A 19,246-nucleotide genomic window follows, 5' to 3' on the forward strand; every position below is an offset into this window, starting at 1 on the left:
CTTCCTTCCTTCCTTCCTTCCTTCCTTCCTTCCTTCCTTCCTTCCTTTCTTTCTTTCTTTCTTTCTTTCTTTCTTTCTTTCTTTCTTTCTTTCTTTCTTTCTTTCTTTCTTTCTCTTTTTCTTTTTCTTTTTCTTTAACTCTTGGCAATTTCTCTGATTCTAGTAGCTTTAATATTTAGCATTTGGTCTTCTGGACGAGCCTATAAGGGCTTGCTTAAGAGTTACCAGGCAGATGGCACAGATTTGCCTCTTTTATAGTCCCAGTAAGTTGGAGAGGGAGAGAAAGAAAACCAACAAAAATGGCCATGGGTTCTGGGTGACAGACATAAGCTACTCTGTTTAAATGACTCTGCAATTTTTGGAAAGAGGATCTTTGCTTTCTTTCTTATATAATTTTCTATACTTATTTTGTGCGGTTTGATTTTAAAATGCCCTTCCTGTCTATCTTACTCCTCATTTCCACTTGGAAAATTTCCTTCCAATCAGGAAAATATTGCTTTAGCAAATTACACTTTTAACAATATCCTATCACGAAAAGCTCGAAAATGGATTAAAATCTAATCTTCTTCCCCTTTAACCTAGCCTGGATATTTTATATCTCACTCTCAGGGTAGATATAAGTAAATCTTTTTCAAACTTTTGACTACATCTAAATAGATAGGCCTTTAAATAGAACTCTTTAAAAGTGTCCATTTTTGTCCCAAGTTCGACATCAAAGTCAAAACTCTTTACCGTTTCTTCTAAAGACTCAAACTGTCTAACTTCCTAAATATTCCTCTGCTAGTCTTAGCCTGGGAACCTTAGTGTCCAGTGACCTATTTAGGTTGCAACAAAGAGGGCAGCTAGCAGGGAGTGTGAGGAGCCCCATGTTGTTCTCAACCCCATATGCAGCTAAATTGCTGACTTTCCCACCTTCTAGTACTTCAAGCACACATCACATCAACCCCCCACTGTCAGTCAAATGAGGGAGGAAAAGTTCACCGCAGAGAGAAGCAAATTTCAGGAATCAACTAAAGTCTCTGAATTATGCCAGTGATGTTTCCCAAATACATTTTTTGTTTTCCAAACCTGTTACCTTTATTTCAGCAAACCCAGTTGGTCCCCAAATTTCTCATCCATATATATATGTCCTAAAGTCTAGACTTCCAATATGGAGCTTATATCTAACACAATACCATTCTTATGAACCTGCTTGGCAGTAGGGGAGTTTTGATCACCTGTGACATAGGTAGAATTGATTGCAGGCTTTTTGAAATTCACAGGTAAAATCTAAAGCTTAAAATTAATGTGTAGTGTGAGTCTTTCATCAAGAAACATTTTACTTGAGTTTCCAGTAATTAGCAAATCTGATTTAAATATTTCTGTCCCATCAACCATGTATAAGAAGAGATTCATACTGACCAGTTCTAACTCTGGAGTTTTGTGGCCCTGGAAATGAAAAAAATAGTAGAATCACCAAAAGAAAATACCATGGTTTAGATAATGCATAAACTGAATTTCTGTAAACTGTGGATTGTCATAAAGGAATAAGAAATGTTTTTTCAGTACCATGATATAGGAGAGTTTTAATATAAATTCCTGTAAACAAAGGGGCAATAAGAGTTATTTCCATTACTCCTTCAGGATTTCTTTATAATATTTGAAAGTCCTTTATTTTCACCTCTCTGGAATTTGTTTTATATCTCATAAAACCATTATTGAATAGAGAGAATAAAACTGAATAAACCATTTGCAGGTGGAATCCACTAGAGCTAGCCACAAGTTCAAAGCTTGCACAGGTGGGCTTGGCTTCTGCCAGCGTCATTGCTCATTCCCTTCCTCTGAGAACCCCCAAAAGCATTTGAGAATTAAACCTAGGAGCCTAGTTTTTATTATTGGTAGTGACATATTTTTATTGTTACAGGCAATGAAAGCTTAGAAGAAAACTATGTCCAGGACAGTAAGATGGGGTTTGTCATCAATGCCATCTATGCCATGGCACATGGGCTGCAGAACATGCACCATGCCCTCTGCCCTGGCCATGTGGGCCTCTGCGATGCCATGAAGCCCATTGACGGCAGCAAGCTCCTGGACTTCCTCATCAAGTCCTCATTCATCGGCGTATCTGGAGAGGAGGTGTGGTTTGATGAGAAAGGAGATGCTCCTGGAAGGTAATCTTTTCAGTAATGAATCTAAACAACCTTGTGAGCCTTCCTGTGCCAGACAGATGGCAACTATGGCTTCATCTGGTTCCATGGTTTCTGGGTGTCATGAGGATAGATACAACTAGGTAGCAAAAAGTCCAGGGACAATATCAGATGAAATTACCAAAGACCACACTACTTTTTAAAATATTAAAATACTTCTTTTTCAACACCAGATACCCAGTATTCTACCAGTGCCACCCCCTTACTCAGCTATCACTTGACCCTTTTTCCAGAATGCTTGGGACATCCCTACAAGCCCAGGAAACTAAAGAAAGTACACTTGGCCAGCAGAGACCTCTCAGACCTTGCCAGTACTGGGCCAGCGTCTTTCTGATTGATTAACTATTTACCATTCTGGTTATGAAATATTTTGACTATTACACCCGGTTAAAGAGCTCAATATGCAAAGAGAACTAAGTCCTGCATATATGTCTCCCTTCTCCTCAGGCTAACTTATGTTTCTGCTAACATATCTGGAGCAAGAGAGGAAACAACTTTCTTTTTGGAATTGAGTCCCTATGGCTTTTAAAGAATTAATCAAACAAAAAGCAGATAAAAAGTAAACTAAGGTATATGCATAAAATCCTCTCCAAGCCATTTTACATACAGTCTGCTCTGCAATACTTGTTTTGATACTACCAGTTAGCTAAAGCATAATTGGTACATAGGAAATTTTGTTAGTATCAAGAATAGTTGTGTTCATTCATACGCAATTTCCTAGGAAAGGCATAATCAGAATGGCAGAAGAATTAACACCTTCAGGAGGAAGGAAAAAGGCCCTCAGTTTGGCTGCCACTCAGCAAGCCTTATAGGGCCTTATAGGCCCTGTAACCTTTCAGTGTATGACGTCCCAGACTTAGAGCTTTTTAGAAAAGCATATGCTGTGTTCAAGTGGAACATCAAATCATGTAATCTTCATTGCTGTAGGTGGATCATTGTCTTTCTTTTAAAGATAATAAAACTGGGTATCAGAGAAACTAAGGAACTCACCTAATGTCCACAGATTGCAAGCTGTGGAGGCAAGTGCTCTCACTCTGAGGCTTCTAATCAGGCAACATCACACTGCCTTTTAGCAGATCCTAAAATTAGCAACATGGCTGGCAATCTTCTTTTTGTGTTTTGAGAAAGAGTCTCACTCTGTTGCCCAGGCTGGAGTGCAGTGGCGCAATCTCGGCTCACTGCAATTTCTGCCCCCCGGGTTCAAGGGATTCCCCTGCCTCAGCCTCCCAAGTAGCTATGACTACAGGTGTGTGCTACCATGCCTGGTTAATTTTTTTGTATTTTTGGTAGAGATGGGGTTTCACCATGTTGGCCAGGCCGATCTTGAACTTCTGACCTCAAGTGATCCATCTACCTTGGCCTCCCAAAGTGCTGGGATTACATGTGTAAGCCACTATGCCTGACCTTGGCAACCTTCTTAATGTCATTTCAGAAGTACTGTAAGGGACTGTTTGACCCTAAATAAGCCTCCATGTATCTCTTTATTGTCAGCTTGAAGTCCTGCACTTAGGGAGTACCTTGTGAGAGCTAACTGGATTCTCCCTGTTAAAATCTGACAGCTCTAGGAAGGATAAATGATATCAGTCATTGTCAGCAATTAAAATGATCAATTTATCAGATTTCTTCCAAGCTGCTAGTTAGGTGGGAGCAGGTTTTGACTGGAATGCAAGTGGGGTAGATGAAATAATTCAGGAACTGGGCATGTGAAAAGCTTCAAGGAAGTGGTACCAGGAGCAACAAGTGGGTCTGAGTTTCAGAACATTAACTACCTGCGTCTGTAAACCCTCTTTCATCCTGTGTTCCACTGGACACTAGGCTCAATAAGGGCTCAGAATTAGAATGTAAACCTTCCTTCAATGATTCCCAAAGATAGCATACAATGTGCCTAGCACAAGGCCAGATGCATTTTTGATACTTCATAAATTCAAGTTTACTCCCATCTCTTTACAAGTTATCTAAAATGTAGGTGCATAATTTTAGCTTGTTTCTTCTCCATCTTTAATTAAATATTCAGATCTTACTTAAGCTTTCCCCTGGGTCTTTTCTTAGGGATCATATCCTTTTGCTTGCAATTGGTTAGCATAATCCGTTTTCAATTTCTGTTTCGAAAATCTCCCTGTACGTCCTCCTCCTGTCATACCAGTGTTAATGCTTTTGGTCCCGCTTATAATTACTTCAGTTAATCATCACACAACGTAAACTGAATGCATTGAGAGGATGTTGTGAATATGTAATTTATAGCATAAAAAATTCCAAAATAAAGACCAACATGCCTGGAAGGAACCCTGGGGTCAAAAGAAAAGGCAGTGTTCAGTAACACATGCAGTATGAGGAAGGCTTTTTAAAAAGAAGTCAGTAATTTTCCCTTGATATTTTTCAATAGTTTTTTTTCCTAGCTTTTGGGACTTTTTAAAAAAATGTGTTTTATACCAAAATATTGTGAATTTTTTTTTTGTTTCTAAATGCTAATGAAGTGTGAACTGATTTCTGTTATGAAAAAGCAAATGAGGAAGCTAAAATAAAGTCTTTGGAAACTGATTTAAAGTTTTCCTTTAAATGTCTTTTTCAGACATTCTAGAGCCAGCATTGTAGCAAAGCCTTCTTTGTGAGTATGTGAGAAGCTGTAATAATGTAATCTGAAATAAAACACAAAAATTCCTGGAAATGAAAATGGAAATTACTCACATCAAGCACTCACAACAGTACAAGAGGTTCTATAGCTCTAATGAATTTAAAATGGAAAGATATCAGAGGTGTAGATTAGTGTCATTGATCAACAGGATGAGTGTGAGCCAGCAGCCTACAGTTAATTCTCCCTTGGATATCACTCAGAAAGATACTCTGAAGAACTTTCTGGTATGTCTAGCAACTGAGGGATAATAACTCTCTATTAGTCAAAAGTCCACACAGCAAAGAGATGAAAAATGTGCTCTGGGAGTACCATTCTCTCTTCTTATTCTAAGTGCATTTTGTTTACCTGGCAAAGGAGAGCTTTCTTTACTTTCCCAGAGTACCCTTTTCTTTTAGGGGACAACTATTTGTAGAAATTGCAAGAATCTGGAGGTGGAGAAGCCATTAGCTACCCTTTGGGTGACAGAATGCATTTGCAAATTAAGAATGGGCAGAAAAGCCAATCAACTGACATTCCTTGTCTAGATAAAATAATAATAATAATAATAATAATAATAATAATAATAATAATAATAATGAAAGTCTAGGCTAGATACAGCCAATAGGTTTCAGATGCCATCTTAGTTTGATTGGCTGTAGCCTCCTGAGGTGGTAAGCTGAGAGGGATTGTGAGCATGAGTCAGTTTAGAGAGAAATAATTGCAGGAGGGATTAGGCAGGAGTGTGTGAGATGGGAGAGGGATGAAGAGAGCTGATGAAGAAGAGTATGTGTTGATTTATTGCCATTTCCTTCAGTCAAGCACAAAGAGCAAGAGTTCATGGTTCATCTTCTACTCCAGGAGGATGAGCACTTTGCATAGGTACTGCGGGCAAGAAACCCACTTTGCAAAACTAGTAAGGAGCAACCAAGCATGCAGCTTTGGGAAACTGCAGCATTAATTACAGAGTGAACAGCAACATGGAAAGGAGATGTAAGAATGCTGGAGTTCCCATGACTGAGACATAAATGGTTATGCCAGTACAAAGTTGTTCTCCAGTATTCATATAGTAATGAAAATAACCAGAGTATTTTAGGACATTAATAGCAATAGAAATAGGAATGAAATCATGCTATTGCCTTATAGATTGTCTTTCTTCATTTGGGATGCTATAGCTAAATATCATAAACTGTATGGTTCACAAATAACAGAAATGTATTGCTCACAGTCCTGGAGGCTGGAAAGTCCAAGAACAAGGCACCAACAGATTTGGTGTCTAGTGAGGGCCTGCTTTCTGGTTCACAGATGGTGCCTTCTAATTGTTTCCTTGTGTGGTGCAAGGGGCAAGAAAGCTTTTTAAGGCTGCTTTTACTGATCTCATCCATGAGGACTTTGTCCTCATGGCTTAATCACCTCACCTCCTGAAGGCCCCTCCTAATACTATCACCTTGGGGGTTAGGATTTTCAGCATATGAATGGAAGGGGGTGAACATAAGCATTTTGACCATAGGACAAGCGCATTCATCCAGATTATAAAGCAGTTTTTTACATGCTTATCTTAATAAATCTCCACAAGAATCACATGAGGCTTAAAGAGTTTAGTGGCATTCCTAAGTAGTATAATCTACTGTTAAAATGTTAGAAGAGACCAGCTAGTACATTCCGATGTTAGATCTTGTGTTTTTTAGATTGCATCGGAGAATGTCCTATATCATATACATACATGGTGTGTGCTGTACAACATGATGTTTTGATATACTGTGTGTATATAGTGAAATGATTACTATAGTGAAGAGTTCTAAGAGTCGGTTTTGCCATTGTGTAGTGTTCCGGCATTTCAAATAACTGCAATAACTGATACCAGTTATTTGGTTTCAGAAATATGTATCCTAATCAGGGAAGAGATTAGTTTAAATGTCAGTGCACAAGACATTAAATCCTCAATATCCTTATTAATTAAAGATGCCTTTCTCAGATTTCTTGCTCTATTAGCACCTTAAAAAAGGTTCCAGGCTTGATACAACTCACCCCTTTTAATACAGTGTAATGAAAATGACAATTGAATGTGAAAAAGAAATTTGGATTAAAGTAATCAAATAAAAAATTAATGTTCTTATTGATACTTACTCAAAGAACAACTTAGTAAACAATAATTTGAAGGACATGATCAACTTAGCAAACATAACATTGTTTTTTGGAGGATAAGCAGAGAGAAAAGTACAAGAGTAATTTATTTTTTCGTGAATATGGATGATACACAGAGATTGAAGAATGGAATATATGTAGTTGAGATAATCAGAGGAAACATAAGAAATAAACTAAAATATTGGCAGTAGCTGGTGTAAGATGATTCTAGCTGTTCTCTTATTTCTATTATTATCTACTTCCCAACTTTCTTTGTTTTCTACATTATGTCTATATTCTATAAGACATGCATGTTTTGCTCCTTGTAGGTATGATATCATGAATCTGCAGTACACTGAAGCTAATCGCTATGACTATGTTCACGTTGGAACCTGGCATGAAGGAGTGCTGAACATTGATGATTACAAAATCCAGATGAACAAGAGTGGAATGGTGCGGTCTGTGTGCAGTGAGCCTTGCTTAAAAGGCCAGATTAAGGTAAGCCACAAATGCATTCTTGCATGCTATCTGTGAGGAGGTCGGCTGCCTGGACATTAGTAAAGAACAACACAGACAATTTTAAAAACATGACTGTCAAGAAGGGGTGTACCACACTTACAGTTTTGGCTCTTGAGTTTCGGTAAAACTAAAAAGACAAAGATTAGGAAACAGAGTGGGTAAACTCTTAGAAGATTTGCATAGTCTTAACTTGAATCACAATGATGGGCTGGAATCTTCAATACAATCTAGGCAGGAAACGGATGAGTAATCAAATTTTAAAAATCAAAAACAGAAGTAAATGTGAAAACCAAAGCCAATAATAGTGCTTAGTCATAGTTCTAGCTATTGTTAAAGAAAGCAGAAGCTGAACAATGCTAAATAAGCAAATAACTAAAATACCAGAAGTTGAAATAAGGTAACACAGACTGGTTATCATTTTCCATTTCTCTACCAAGTGCTTTGTTTCTTCCGAGAGTGGCATTTTTTTTTTTCAATACAAGAGACTGTCACCACTTTCTCACTATTTTCAGGAGCTATTTGGAGGGTGGAGTGGGGCAAGTGAATAACTATGACATCACTATATATAGAAAATGACAATAATCAAGCATCAAATCCTCAGCTGGGTGTGCTAAAGAGGCTTCTTGATGGAGAAAGCATGTAGGCAACACTCTCCATATCCCAGGCTATTTAAAACCAAACAGGGTGATGCACTAGGAAATGGAGCATAGGGGAGGGATTGTGAATGGCAGGATATGGATTAGATGACCTAATAGGTCTTTCGCATCCCTAATTTTCTGTGATTCATCTTGAGACACAGACAGGCTGTCATGTAAATGTCTCACAGCACAGCTGGAGCTGGGGTAGATCAGGCATGCGGCTCTGGCTCCCACCATGCTGACTTGCCGCCATGCCATTCTTTGCTTGGGAGCTGCAAAACCACGCATGCAGGAGAGATTCTCTGATAAGTTCATGGAAGGGTCCCCAGGGCAAGAATCTCGTCATATAATGCTAAGTTTAGACAGAGGCTGGACATGCTTTATCTCAACTGACTAAAGAAAATGCACCATCTGCAACCTGTAACATCTTTTCGCAGCTGAGAAGAGCTATCCTGGTGGACTCAAATTCTCAGTCACTCTAGTCACTTGGACAAAGAAACAAACTTCTGAGATGAATCATGCTAGTTTTAAGTATCTTATACCTTCTCTGCAGAAGTTATATTAAATTATTTAATAGTTGTTATGACAACCAGTCAATCAGCATAGACTCCATTCTCATGCTGTGACATGGTATTGGAGGCCTCATGCCATGGCTATGGTAAATCTTTGAATTGGTGGATTATGGGAAGATTTGGCCAATGTGTCCTACATGGCTGGGGTCATGTGGGGGATTCAGGAGATATGGAGACACTGCTAGCTTCCAAGCAGTGCAGAAGTATTTCAATAGTCTAAGAATGTATACAAGTAGTAGGTATGGGTTGATTCTTGTCTAGGTGGAATATTTCCACATGAGGCTGCTGATGATATAAGGTATGTTCTCTGAAATCCAGAGGCCCCAAATTTCTCCTTGCCTGTTATCATGAGATTCCAGACCAAGGCATTCTGGTTGCATCATCTTTTCTAGATAGCGGGAAAAAACAGGATATCTGTGGACTGAAGTCATAGGTGGGGAGAGGACAGAAGCCCTGAGCACATGCACTTCTGCCACCCAAAGGATGCCACATGTTGGCTCAGGCTGTCTCTCCAGTGTGGGTGTAGCATTGAGGTTATTATGCAGACAATGGCTGGGAAAGAGTTTTTGGAACTACAAACTTCAGTTTTGCAGGTTGTATGGAAAAAATAAAACCTGGCGAGGAAAAAACAAATTGTTGCAAGGATTTGCTGTCCTTTCAAGCTCCCTTTCACAATTCCTTACTGTTACTCTGACTGCCAGGTGGCCGTGAATGGGTGCTCACATACCACGTGTGCTCCCCTTTACACCTTCCAGAGGAGAGGCCTTTGTTTTCCCCAATTCAGGGGCAAGCCTGTCCACATATGTCCCTACACCTAGACACTGAAGTATTTCTGCCATCATGTTTACACTATGCCCATGCGTGTTATCGAAGGAAATCCCAGAAGTTGTTGCTGAGCCATTACAGAGCATTCGCTATAAATGCAAAGCACCTGGGGGCCAATTTTAGAAAATTGTATACACTGCAGAAAGAAAATGTGCGTGTTCTCAATACCAACATGGAGTGGAGGTAAGGGGAGATGTCTGTTTTGTTTCTCATAAGCACCTTGGGAGGTATGGAAACAAATAAAATTTGAGTCCCATTTACCAAATAATATTATGCACATTCTAACATCAGTAATTTGCCACCTACCAGGCCCAGGATGCATACAGTCAGATCAGTAGCCACTGTCAAGATATAAGAGAAACAGGCAGCTTACAAGGTGATTGTAGGACATACATTTGTATTAACTGGGAAATACAGCCTTGAGGAAAGGGTTATTTGTCTTAAATATCAAATGCCATTTAAACGGCCAAAATAATAATTTGATGTCTTTTCTGATAACCCATAGAACTTTCTTATGATCATTTCCTTTGAATTTGTCAAAAACCCAGTTTTCTTGTGTTACTGGTTTTTAGAATTACCAATGTATCTTATAAATATAATATCACAGTCGTACCACAAACACAGGTAAATAAAATAATACTTTTTATTGTTGTGTGTAACCTTAGTGTCCTGTCAGGAAATAAAGAGTCCACGCCAGATGGTTTACAAGGGGAAATTTAACAGAAGAAAATGGTTACCAAAGTAAAATGGGGTACTGAGGCAACTCAAAGGTGACCAACAGCAGTGTCTACTCCCACTCCAGAGCTAGAAGGACCCAGGGAAACCTCATAGCTACTACCTCTGAGCTGTCTCTGAAGTGGGAGAGTGAGGGCACCCTGACTTTTCTCTTCTCCTTCTCTTTTGCCTCCCATTAGTTCCTCTTACTTTACCAAATCCATCCAGAAGACAACTGGCAAGAGATCCTGGAAAATGTAGTTCACAAGTATCTTAGCTCAGGTTCCCTTGAACCCTACTAACTATGCAAGGCTTAATTGCTAATACATTAATGGAAGATTCAATCCTAGAGAAACAAGAATGAGGGGGAAAGGGAAGTGAGATATGGAAGGATGGGGGAAAGCAAAACAAAACAAGGTGACACGTTATTGAGGAGGAGATTGCTTCACTGCACATAACTAATCACGTTGCCTCAAGAGATCTCTGGATAGGCTATTCAGACTATTGGAGGAAGGATGGGAGAGGAATGAATGTGTTCACTTCATCCTCTTTTCTGCTTCGTGTGGCCAAAGTTTATGCTCACAGGAAGTTACATCACCAGATCCCGTCAGGCAGCTGCTGAGGAAGCCAGAACCCAGGCCCTGTAACACAGCGCTTCTTCAGATTCTGGAAGCAATGTGAGGAGTGAGAGCCTAGGTGGGTCTCCTATGGTCTGGCCTGGGTCCTGCTACGGTGAGTCCAACAGGGACAGTTCTGGAGCCCAGAGCCTACTCAAAGGGAGGGAGAGACAACTAGAGATGACAGAGATGAAGGAGCAGTGGTCGAGACTGCAGTAGCAGACATAACAGCAATGTCTAGAACTCTCCGAGTGTTGATAGCCAAGGGTCCAAGACACAAGTGCAGCCAAAGAGAGTATGGGGCGACAGATACAATCTGAACAGTGTTGTGCAGGCAAACATCAGGGACCTGGTGTGTGTGTTGATCTCACATACAGAACCCACTGCTGTTTTCCTTGCTGTAGTGAAGGACAGGAAAGGGGCAGAAAGGGGAGGAAAGGTAAAGGAAAAGAAAGTGCTAGAAAGGAGCCGGGAGGTAATCAAGATCAGGGACTAACCTTGATCAAGTATGTTCTTAAGCAAGTACAATAGATGCTTTACAGACATCATTTCAATTACTCCTTAAGACGACCCTTTGAAAGCAGGTATTTTCATCCCCCCGTTTTATAGATGAGGGAATCTGAGACCCAGAGGGATTGAGTCACTTGCCCCTAAGCTCTCAGCTAGAAATTGCCAAAGCTGGGCTTGGAGCCAACTCAAAGCTGTTATCATCCCACGGACACATGTTGTTCAACTATCTTTCATTATATGAACTGGCACATTTCCTACAAACGCATATTTCAATTTCTATGCCTTAATTTTTTCAATAGCTCACAATAAAATCATAAGTAATGATCCACTTTTAAAATTCCGAGGGAGCAGAATCCAGAATTCAGGAAGCAATATTTCTGAAGGAGGCTGGCAGAGTTAATAGAGACTGAGACATTGACAGGGAAGTGAGGGCAAGGATACTGAAGATTGATTTCACTGGCCTCCTGTTCTTTCTCCCCCCTCTCCCCTCCCTGCTCTCTTCTGCTTTCTTTTTCTCTTAAGTTTATATTTGAATTCTTTTCTCCAAGATGTTGGTTTTGGGTTGGGAGGTTGGGGTAAGAGAATAGAGATAATCTTACCTCTTCCTAACATCACCCAGCCAATCATGACAGAATTCTGGAGATATTAGGTCAATGTGGCATACATCATAAATGTTTCTCCTCATTTACACATGCCCTGCTGTTGTATAGTAAAGTGGCACCTTATTTATATGGAACAAAGTCCACATATCTTACACATTGTAGACTTCAGAATTAACTGTTTTCATTTACCAGATAAGACATTTCGTCTGATTTCTTGGAATTATCTACTAGAGAAATAAAATGTTCATTTTAAAAGGCATTAGAAATGTAGCCCTAGCAAAAGAAGCCTGCTTAATTTAAACCTCTAGCATGCTCCTTGCTCAATTTTAGCTTCTTATATGACTGATTTTTCCCACGGATGAGCAAAGAGGCCAAAGAGCAGATTCACTGAGAATCAAAGCAAAGAGAACATGATCATTCTCATTACGACCTAACATACCCTTAAAAATGGATGGAAGTAAGAGAGGTCCACGAAGAAACCATTTATATTTGGCTGGAATTGGAACGTTAAATGTGCCTAGGTTTGTGCCGTGAGCATTATTAAATAATGCTGCTACAGGAGTTCGTGCCTGGCTTTTCCTGTTAGTAGATACAGCTACTTGAGAGAAATCACCAATGGAGAAGACTTATAATTTCTAATAATATCCTTCTTTAAAAAAATAAAATTGCTCATATTAATTTTCAGATTGACACCTTTCAACACAGGCCATTGATTAAAAAGCAGCCAAGTTGTGTTCGGTCATGTCTCTTCAAGACTCTGCAGAGACTGGGATTAGAGTCTCAGATTCCACAGCATTTGTCATTATCAGCAACCTAAGATTCTTCCTTAGCTCCCTTATCTTAACATCATTTCCCTCTTCCTCTGTACATTTTTCTGCTATTCAAAGAGCTCTCTATATTTACAGTTGCTTAGTTAGCCTAGCTTCCACATTACTGGGTAAAAGATGCTGTTTATCTGGAAGCTTGGATACCCATTCTCCCATTCTTTACCACGATAGTCAAGCAATTAGTACAACCCTACTTTTCCTGATAATAAGAAAAGGAATGTGATGAGGTGAAAGTTGATACTCTAGAACTTAATATAAAATCTGTGTATATGTGTCTATGTATGTGTATGTATGTACACATATGTGTGGGTGTACTATTAATATATTTCTACTATGTGTAATCAGTTCTTCCTGTTGCTCTATACAGAAACAGCTACATGAAATAGATGTGTTCTCAGCTATTTAAACAGATGATGTCCTCAGGGAGGAAAACAACTTCAATAATGTGATAGATGAGACTAGTATTCTATGGAAATCAGCTAGATGAACTTTGAAAAGCCTTATGATTCCACTTACTTTGCAGTGATGGAAACATTGCAACATGTTTGTCAAAATATAAGATAAAAAAAACCTATAACACCATTTCCTGATAAAAGCTACCACTCGAAAGATATTGCCCCTCTGATCTCGCTGGCAGTGGTTGGAAGGTTGAGGGAACAGGAGCCTGAAAAGGCAGAGTAAAATGGTGTTGGGAAGAGGATAGACAACGCATCCGCTTCCACCTTTCCTACTCCCACATTGAATGCAAGTAGCTCATCTGCTGATTTACTTCTAGGTCACATTGTAAATAATGCTGGGTTGATGATTTTATACTCAATTTTTCCATCTGCAATTGCTCCAAGTTCAGAGTTCAAAGTGTGTCACATTGTGGCTGTATTTCCTTTCACCTCTAGCTATTTATTTTTGTTTTTAGAGGCTACACCATAGAATATAGAAATAGTTTCTTTCTCCTCCAGTGCATGTGCTTCAAAATTGCTCGTATGCATTTGCTTTCCTCCAGACAGTGTGAGGAGGAATTTTGTCTTGAATGTGATAGAAAGAGAACTGTTTAGACCAAAATCTACCTCAAGTAAATTATCCTATTCTTCAAACAATCATCACTATCTGATTACTACCTGATTGGCACTGGCATCTCATGACCCTGTCCCCATGACCCAGTCCAGCCAGCCCCAGCTGGCAATAGCTTAATGAGATTATTCCTTTTTCTTTAACCATTTCATGCCTCCTAACATGGATTATCTTTGAACACTTTTCACATCTGTAATGAGTATTTTTATTCTTGTTCAGCTGTGTCTTATAATTTTGACCAAGTTAATGAATACCTATCTTTTGTTCTCATTTGGAAACATAAAAGAAAATATTAAAGAATAGTACAATGATTACTCACATATCCACCAATCTCATTCAAGAATTATAAATCTTTTAGCATGTCATGCCTCTCTCTCTGTTTCTCTTTCTCCCTCTTCTATTTTTTTCAGAATCATTTAAAAGGTAAAAATATCATCAAATTTTATGCCTTAATACCTCAGCTTATATCTTCTAATAAGGACAATTATCATATAGTCGTCAAACCAGCTAAGAAAGTTAACAATAACATCTTCAGCCATATCTGTCACATCCACCCCAGCTTTTTCCCTCTTTGTGAATCAAAACAAGCTAACCATCTAAATCATATAGTTAATGTAACCATTTTGGCATCCAGTAAAACAATGGTTCAGTTCCTCCACTGTGTAATATCTTCTCAATTCTACTGCAAAATGGCAAGTTCTGAGTACAAATTGCCCACAGGCGTATCAAAAAATCACGTACCTGAGAACTCTATAATTACGTAATGATGAGATCTGCCTGTGCTACTAAAATTTTGAAAAGGAATCGAAGCACCAACATTGTCTTTAATGTCTTATTGTGAATGTAAAAAAAAAAAAATGAAATTACTATAGTATCTCTGAAGGAGGGGAAACTTCACAAACACAGGTCAATGTGAAAAATTCCATGGAAGTATCATTAATTTATCCACAACCACTCTGAGTAATGCCTATACCTTCATCACTCCCGCTCTGACCTATATCTGTGCTGTTCTCTTGCTCACTGAACTTTTCTGTTATTACCTGAGATCCAGCCCCTTCATCACTTTCAGAGACAGATCCCCATGGAGAAACGCTGCGAATCATGGGCTATTGGGCAGAACAGGGGACACAGCAAGGCTGACATGTCTTTGGTGGCAGTGACAAAAGTGGGGCACATTTAATTTTTTAAGTAGGCATTTATTGAAGTATAATGTACACACAGAAAAGTAGCAGAGGATGGCACAAGTATGAATATGGAGGGTACGCACCTTACCTAGCCTTACTCTAGCTGTCCCCTCTGCCTAGAGCACTCTCTCACCAGATAGCTGCGCCCTTTCCTTCCCTCAAGATTTTGCTCAAATGGGAACATCTTAGTAGGGCCTTACCTGACCACCATATACAAAAAGGCAACCCCGTATTTCAGGTGTCTTCCTATCCGGATGAGGACCAGAGAAAGGCAGGCACCTACGATACAGACTTCAAGAAGGCGGTCACTCTCAAGGTCCTGCAAGCTGGGTGAGGACTCGCATGTCCCTGAGGGAGAAAGTCTCTTTAAATTTGGTCCCTAGACATTTTCCTTGCCTCATCTTGGTTTCTTCCCTATGACCTATTCCTCTTTCTTGCTTTAGTTTTTCCAAAGCCTTTTTTTCTAGAATGACAGCTCCTTAAAGGTGGGGATGGTATCTGTTTTGTTCACTGATTATTTCCTGCCTTGATACAGTGCCTGACACGTTGTATGTAGGCTAGGCAATCAAATGCGTATTTCAAATAAATGAATGAATGGATGAAAGAGTCAATGAATGGCTGAATACATGTGCTCGGCATAGGCATTTTTATTGACACATAATAATGGTACATGTTTATGGGGTACACATGATATTTTAATACATGCATACAATGTGTAATGATCAAATCTGGGTCAGTGGGATATCCACCACCTCAAATATTTATCATTTCTTTGTGTTGGGAACATTCCAAATGTTCTCTTCTAGCCATTTTTAAATATACAAGAAATTATTGTTAACTACAGTCCCCCTGTTGTGCTATCAAACACTAGCATTTATTTGTTCTATCTAACTGTATTTTGATATGCATTAACCAGTCTCTCTTTATTCACCCCTCTCCTTCCCCTTCCCAGCCTCAGGTAATCAGCATTCTATTTTCTACCTCCATGAGACCAACTTTTAAAACTCCCACATATGAGTAAGAACATGCGATATATTTCTTTCTGTGCTTTGCTTATTTAACACGATGTCCTCCAGGCTCATTCATGTTTCTGCAAGTAACAGGATTTCATACACCTATTAGCCATTTGTATGCCTTCTTTTGAGATATGTCTATTTAGGTTTTATTCCCATTTTAAAAATCAGGTTATTTGTTTTCTTGTCCTTGAGTTGTTTGAGTTATTTACATATTCTGGTTATTAATCTGTTGTTGGATGGATAGTTTGCAAATATTTTTGCCCATTCTGTAGGTTGTCTCTTCACTGTGTTAATTGTTTGTTTCCTTTGCTGTGAAGGAGATTTTAGCTTGATATAATCTCATTTGTCTATTTTTGCTTTTGTTGCCTGTGCTTTTGAGGTCTCATCCAGAAAATCTTTGCCCAGACCAACGTCTTGAAATGTTTCCCCAATATTTTTCTCTAGTAGTTTCATAGTTTCAGCTCTGACATTTAAGTCTCTTATCCATTTTGAATTTACTTTTGTATATAGTGAGAAATAGGCGTTTAGTTTTTTTTTTTTTTCTTCTGCATGTGAATATCCATATTTTTTTAGCACCATTTATTAGAGACTGTCCTTCCCCCAGTGTATTTTCTTGGAGTCTTTGTAGAAAATAAGATGGTTGTAAATATGTGAACTCATTCCTGGACTCTATCTTCTGTTCCACTGGCCTATGTGTCTGTTTTTATGCCAGAATCATGCTGCTTTAACTAACTACCTGTGTAGCACATTTTGAAGTCAGATAGTATGATGCCTCCAGCTTTGTTCTTTTGCTCAAGATTGTTGAGTTATTTGGATTCTTCTGTGGTTCCATGAGAATTTTAGTATTTTTTATTCCATTTTTTATTATTTTAACTTCCCAGAGGGTACAAAGTTTTTATGTGGATAAATTGCATGCCACTGAGGTTTGGTGTGGGGATGATCCAATCACCCAGTTAGAGAGCTAGTATCAGACAGGAAGTTTTTCAACCCATGGCCCTCATAGTAGTAGTCCCCAGTGTCTGTTGCCATCTTCATATGCATGTTTACCGAGTGTGTAGCTCCTGCTTATAAATGAGAACCTGCAGTGTTTGCAAGTTTTCTATTCCTGAATTAGTTTGCTTAGGATGATGGTCTCCAGCTACATCTATGTTGCTGCAAAGGATGTGATTTTTCTTTTTTATGGCTGTGTAATATTTTATGGTGTATATGGACTTCATTTTTCTTTATCCAGTCCACCATTGATGGACATCTAGCTTGATTCTATGTTTTTGCTATTGTGAAGAGTGCTATGATGAATACATGAATACATGTGTCTTCTGTGAAGATTACTATTGGTATTTTGATAAGGATTGCATTTAATCTGTAGATCACTTTGAGTAGTATAGACATTTAAACTATCTTATTTCTTCCAAGCATTAACATGGAATATCTTTTTATTGTTCTGTGTCCTCTTCAATTGCTTTCATTAGTGTGTTATACTTTTCATTGTAAAAATATTTTATCTCTTTGCTTAAATTTATTTATAGGTATTTTTTGGTAGCTACTTTAAATGAAAAATGCTTTTTTATTTCTTCTTCAGATTGTTCACTATTGGCATATAGACATACCAATAATATTTGTATGTTGATGTTGCATCCTGCAAATGTCCTGAATTCATTTATCAGTTTCTACAGTTTTTTTTTTTTTTTTTTTTTTTGGTGGGGGATGGGTAGACTCTTTAGATTTTTCTAAATAGATTATTTTGCCATCTGAAAACAAGTTCAATTTGACTTCTTCCTTTCCAATTTGGATGCCTTTTATTGCTTTCTCTTGCCTAATTTCTCTGGCTAGAACTTCCAGTAACATATTGAATAAAAATAGTGAAAGTGGGCAACATTACCTTATTCCATATCTGAGAACAAAAGGATTTCAATTTTTCCCTGTTCAGTAAAATGTCAGCTGCGGGTTTGTCATATATGGCCTTATTATGTTGATGGATGTTTCTTACATAACTAATTTGTTGAGAATTTTTATTATTAAGGGATGTTGAATTTTATCAAATACTTTTTCTGCATCTATTGAAATGATCATACCGTTTTTGTTCTTCATTCTGTTGATGTGGTATTAAACCATCCTTGAATGCCTGAGATAAATCCCAGTGGATTGTAGTTAAAAATCTTTTTGATGTACCTTGGAATTTGGTTTGCCAGTATTTTGTTGAGGATTTTTGCATTTATGTTTATCAGGGATATTGAGTTGTAGCTTTCTTTTTTGTTGTGTCCTTGTCTGGTTTTGTATCAGGATAATGATGGTTTTGTAGAATGAGTTTGGAAGAATTCACTTCTCTTCAATTTTTTGGAATAGTTTGAGAATAATTGGTACTGGTCTTCTTTAAAAGTCCAGTGGAATTCAGCAGTAAATTCATCTGATCCAGGACTTTTCTTTGTTAAGAAATTTTTATTACTGATTCAATCTTTTTACCCATTATTGGTGTGTTCAGGCTTTCTGTTTCTTTATGGTTCAATCTCAGTAGGTTATATGTATTCAGGACATTATTTACTCTAGATTTCCCAATCTGTTGGCATATAGTTGTTCACAATGGTCCTCTATGTTTATGTGATATCAATGGTAATGCCATCTTTTTTCATCTCTGATTTTATTTACTTAGGTCTTCTCTCTTTTTTTCTTAGCTTGTCTATTTAAAGATGCGCCCATTTTGTTTATCTTTTCATAAAACTAATTTTTTATCTTTTGTATTTTTTTGTTTTATATTTCTACTTTGATATTTATTATTTATTTTCTTCTATTAATTTGGGGTTTGGTTTATTTTTGCTTTTCTGGTGTTTTTAGGTGCATTATGAGGTTGTTTATTTGAAATTTTTCTATCTTTTTGATATAGGTATTTATTGCTGTATACTTCCTTTTCATTGCTGCTTTTGCTATGTACTGTAGGTTTTGGTATCTTGTGTTTCCACTTTTATTTGTTTCTCAATTTTTTAATTTTCTTCTTAATTTATTCATGGACCCATTGGTCATTCAGAAGCATGTCATTTATTTTCCCTGTATTTTTACAATTTCCAAAATTACTCTTGTTATTGATTTCTAGTTTTATTCTATTGTGATCTGAAAAGATATATGATATAGTTTTGATTTTTTTTGAATTTTGGGGTCTTATTTTTCACCCAATGTATGATCTATCCTAAAGAATGTTACATGAACTGCTCATGAGAAGAATATGCACTCTGTAGCAGTTAGAT

General features: G+C 38.0%; 1 protein-coding gene across 4 annotated transcripts in view; it reads left to right on the forward strand.

Annotated features, from left to right (window-relative positions):
* The window catches only part of GRM1 (glutamate metabotropic receptor 1), a 440,038-nt gene that overhangs the window by 347,729 nt on the left and 73,063 nt on the right, over nucleotides 1-19,246 (forward strand). For all 4 annotated transcript variants that reach the window (XM_023194785.3, XM_023194783.3, XM_023194786.2 and 1 more), the window contains 2 exons: nucleotides 1,904-2,150; nucleotides 7,248-7,416. In XM_023194785.3, the coding sequence (XP_023050553.1) occupies nucleotides 1,904-2,150; nucleotides 7,248-7,416 (416 nt within the window). The remainder of the gene's footprint in view (nucleotides 1-1,903; nucleotides 2,151-7,247; nucleotides 7,417-19,246) is intronic.

Source organism: Piliocolobus tephrosceles, chromosome 5 (assembly GCF_002776525.5).
Source record: "Piliocolobus tephrosceles isolate RC106 chromosome 5, ASM277652v3, whole genome shotgun sequence".
Taxonomy (NCBI): domain Eukaryota; kingdom Metazoa; phylum Chordata; class Mammalia; order Primates; family Cercopithecidae; genus Piliocolobus; species Piliocolobus tephrosceles.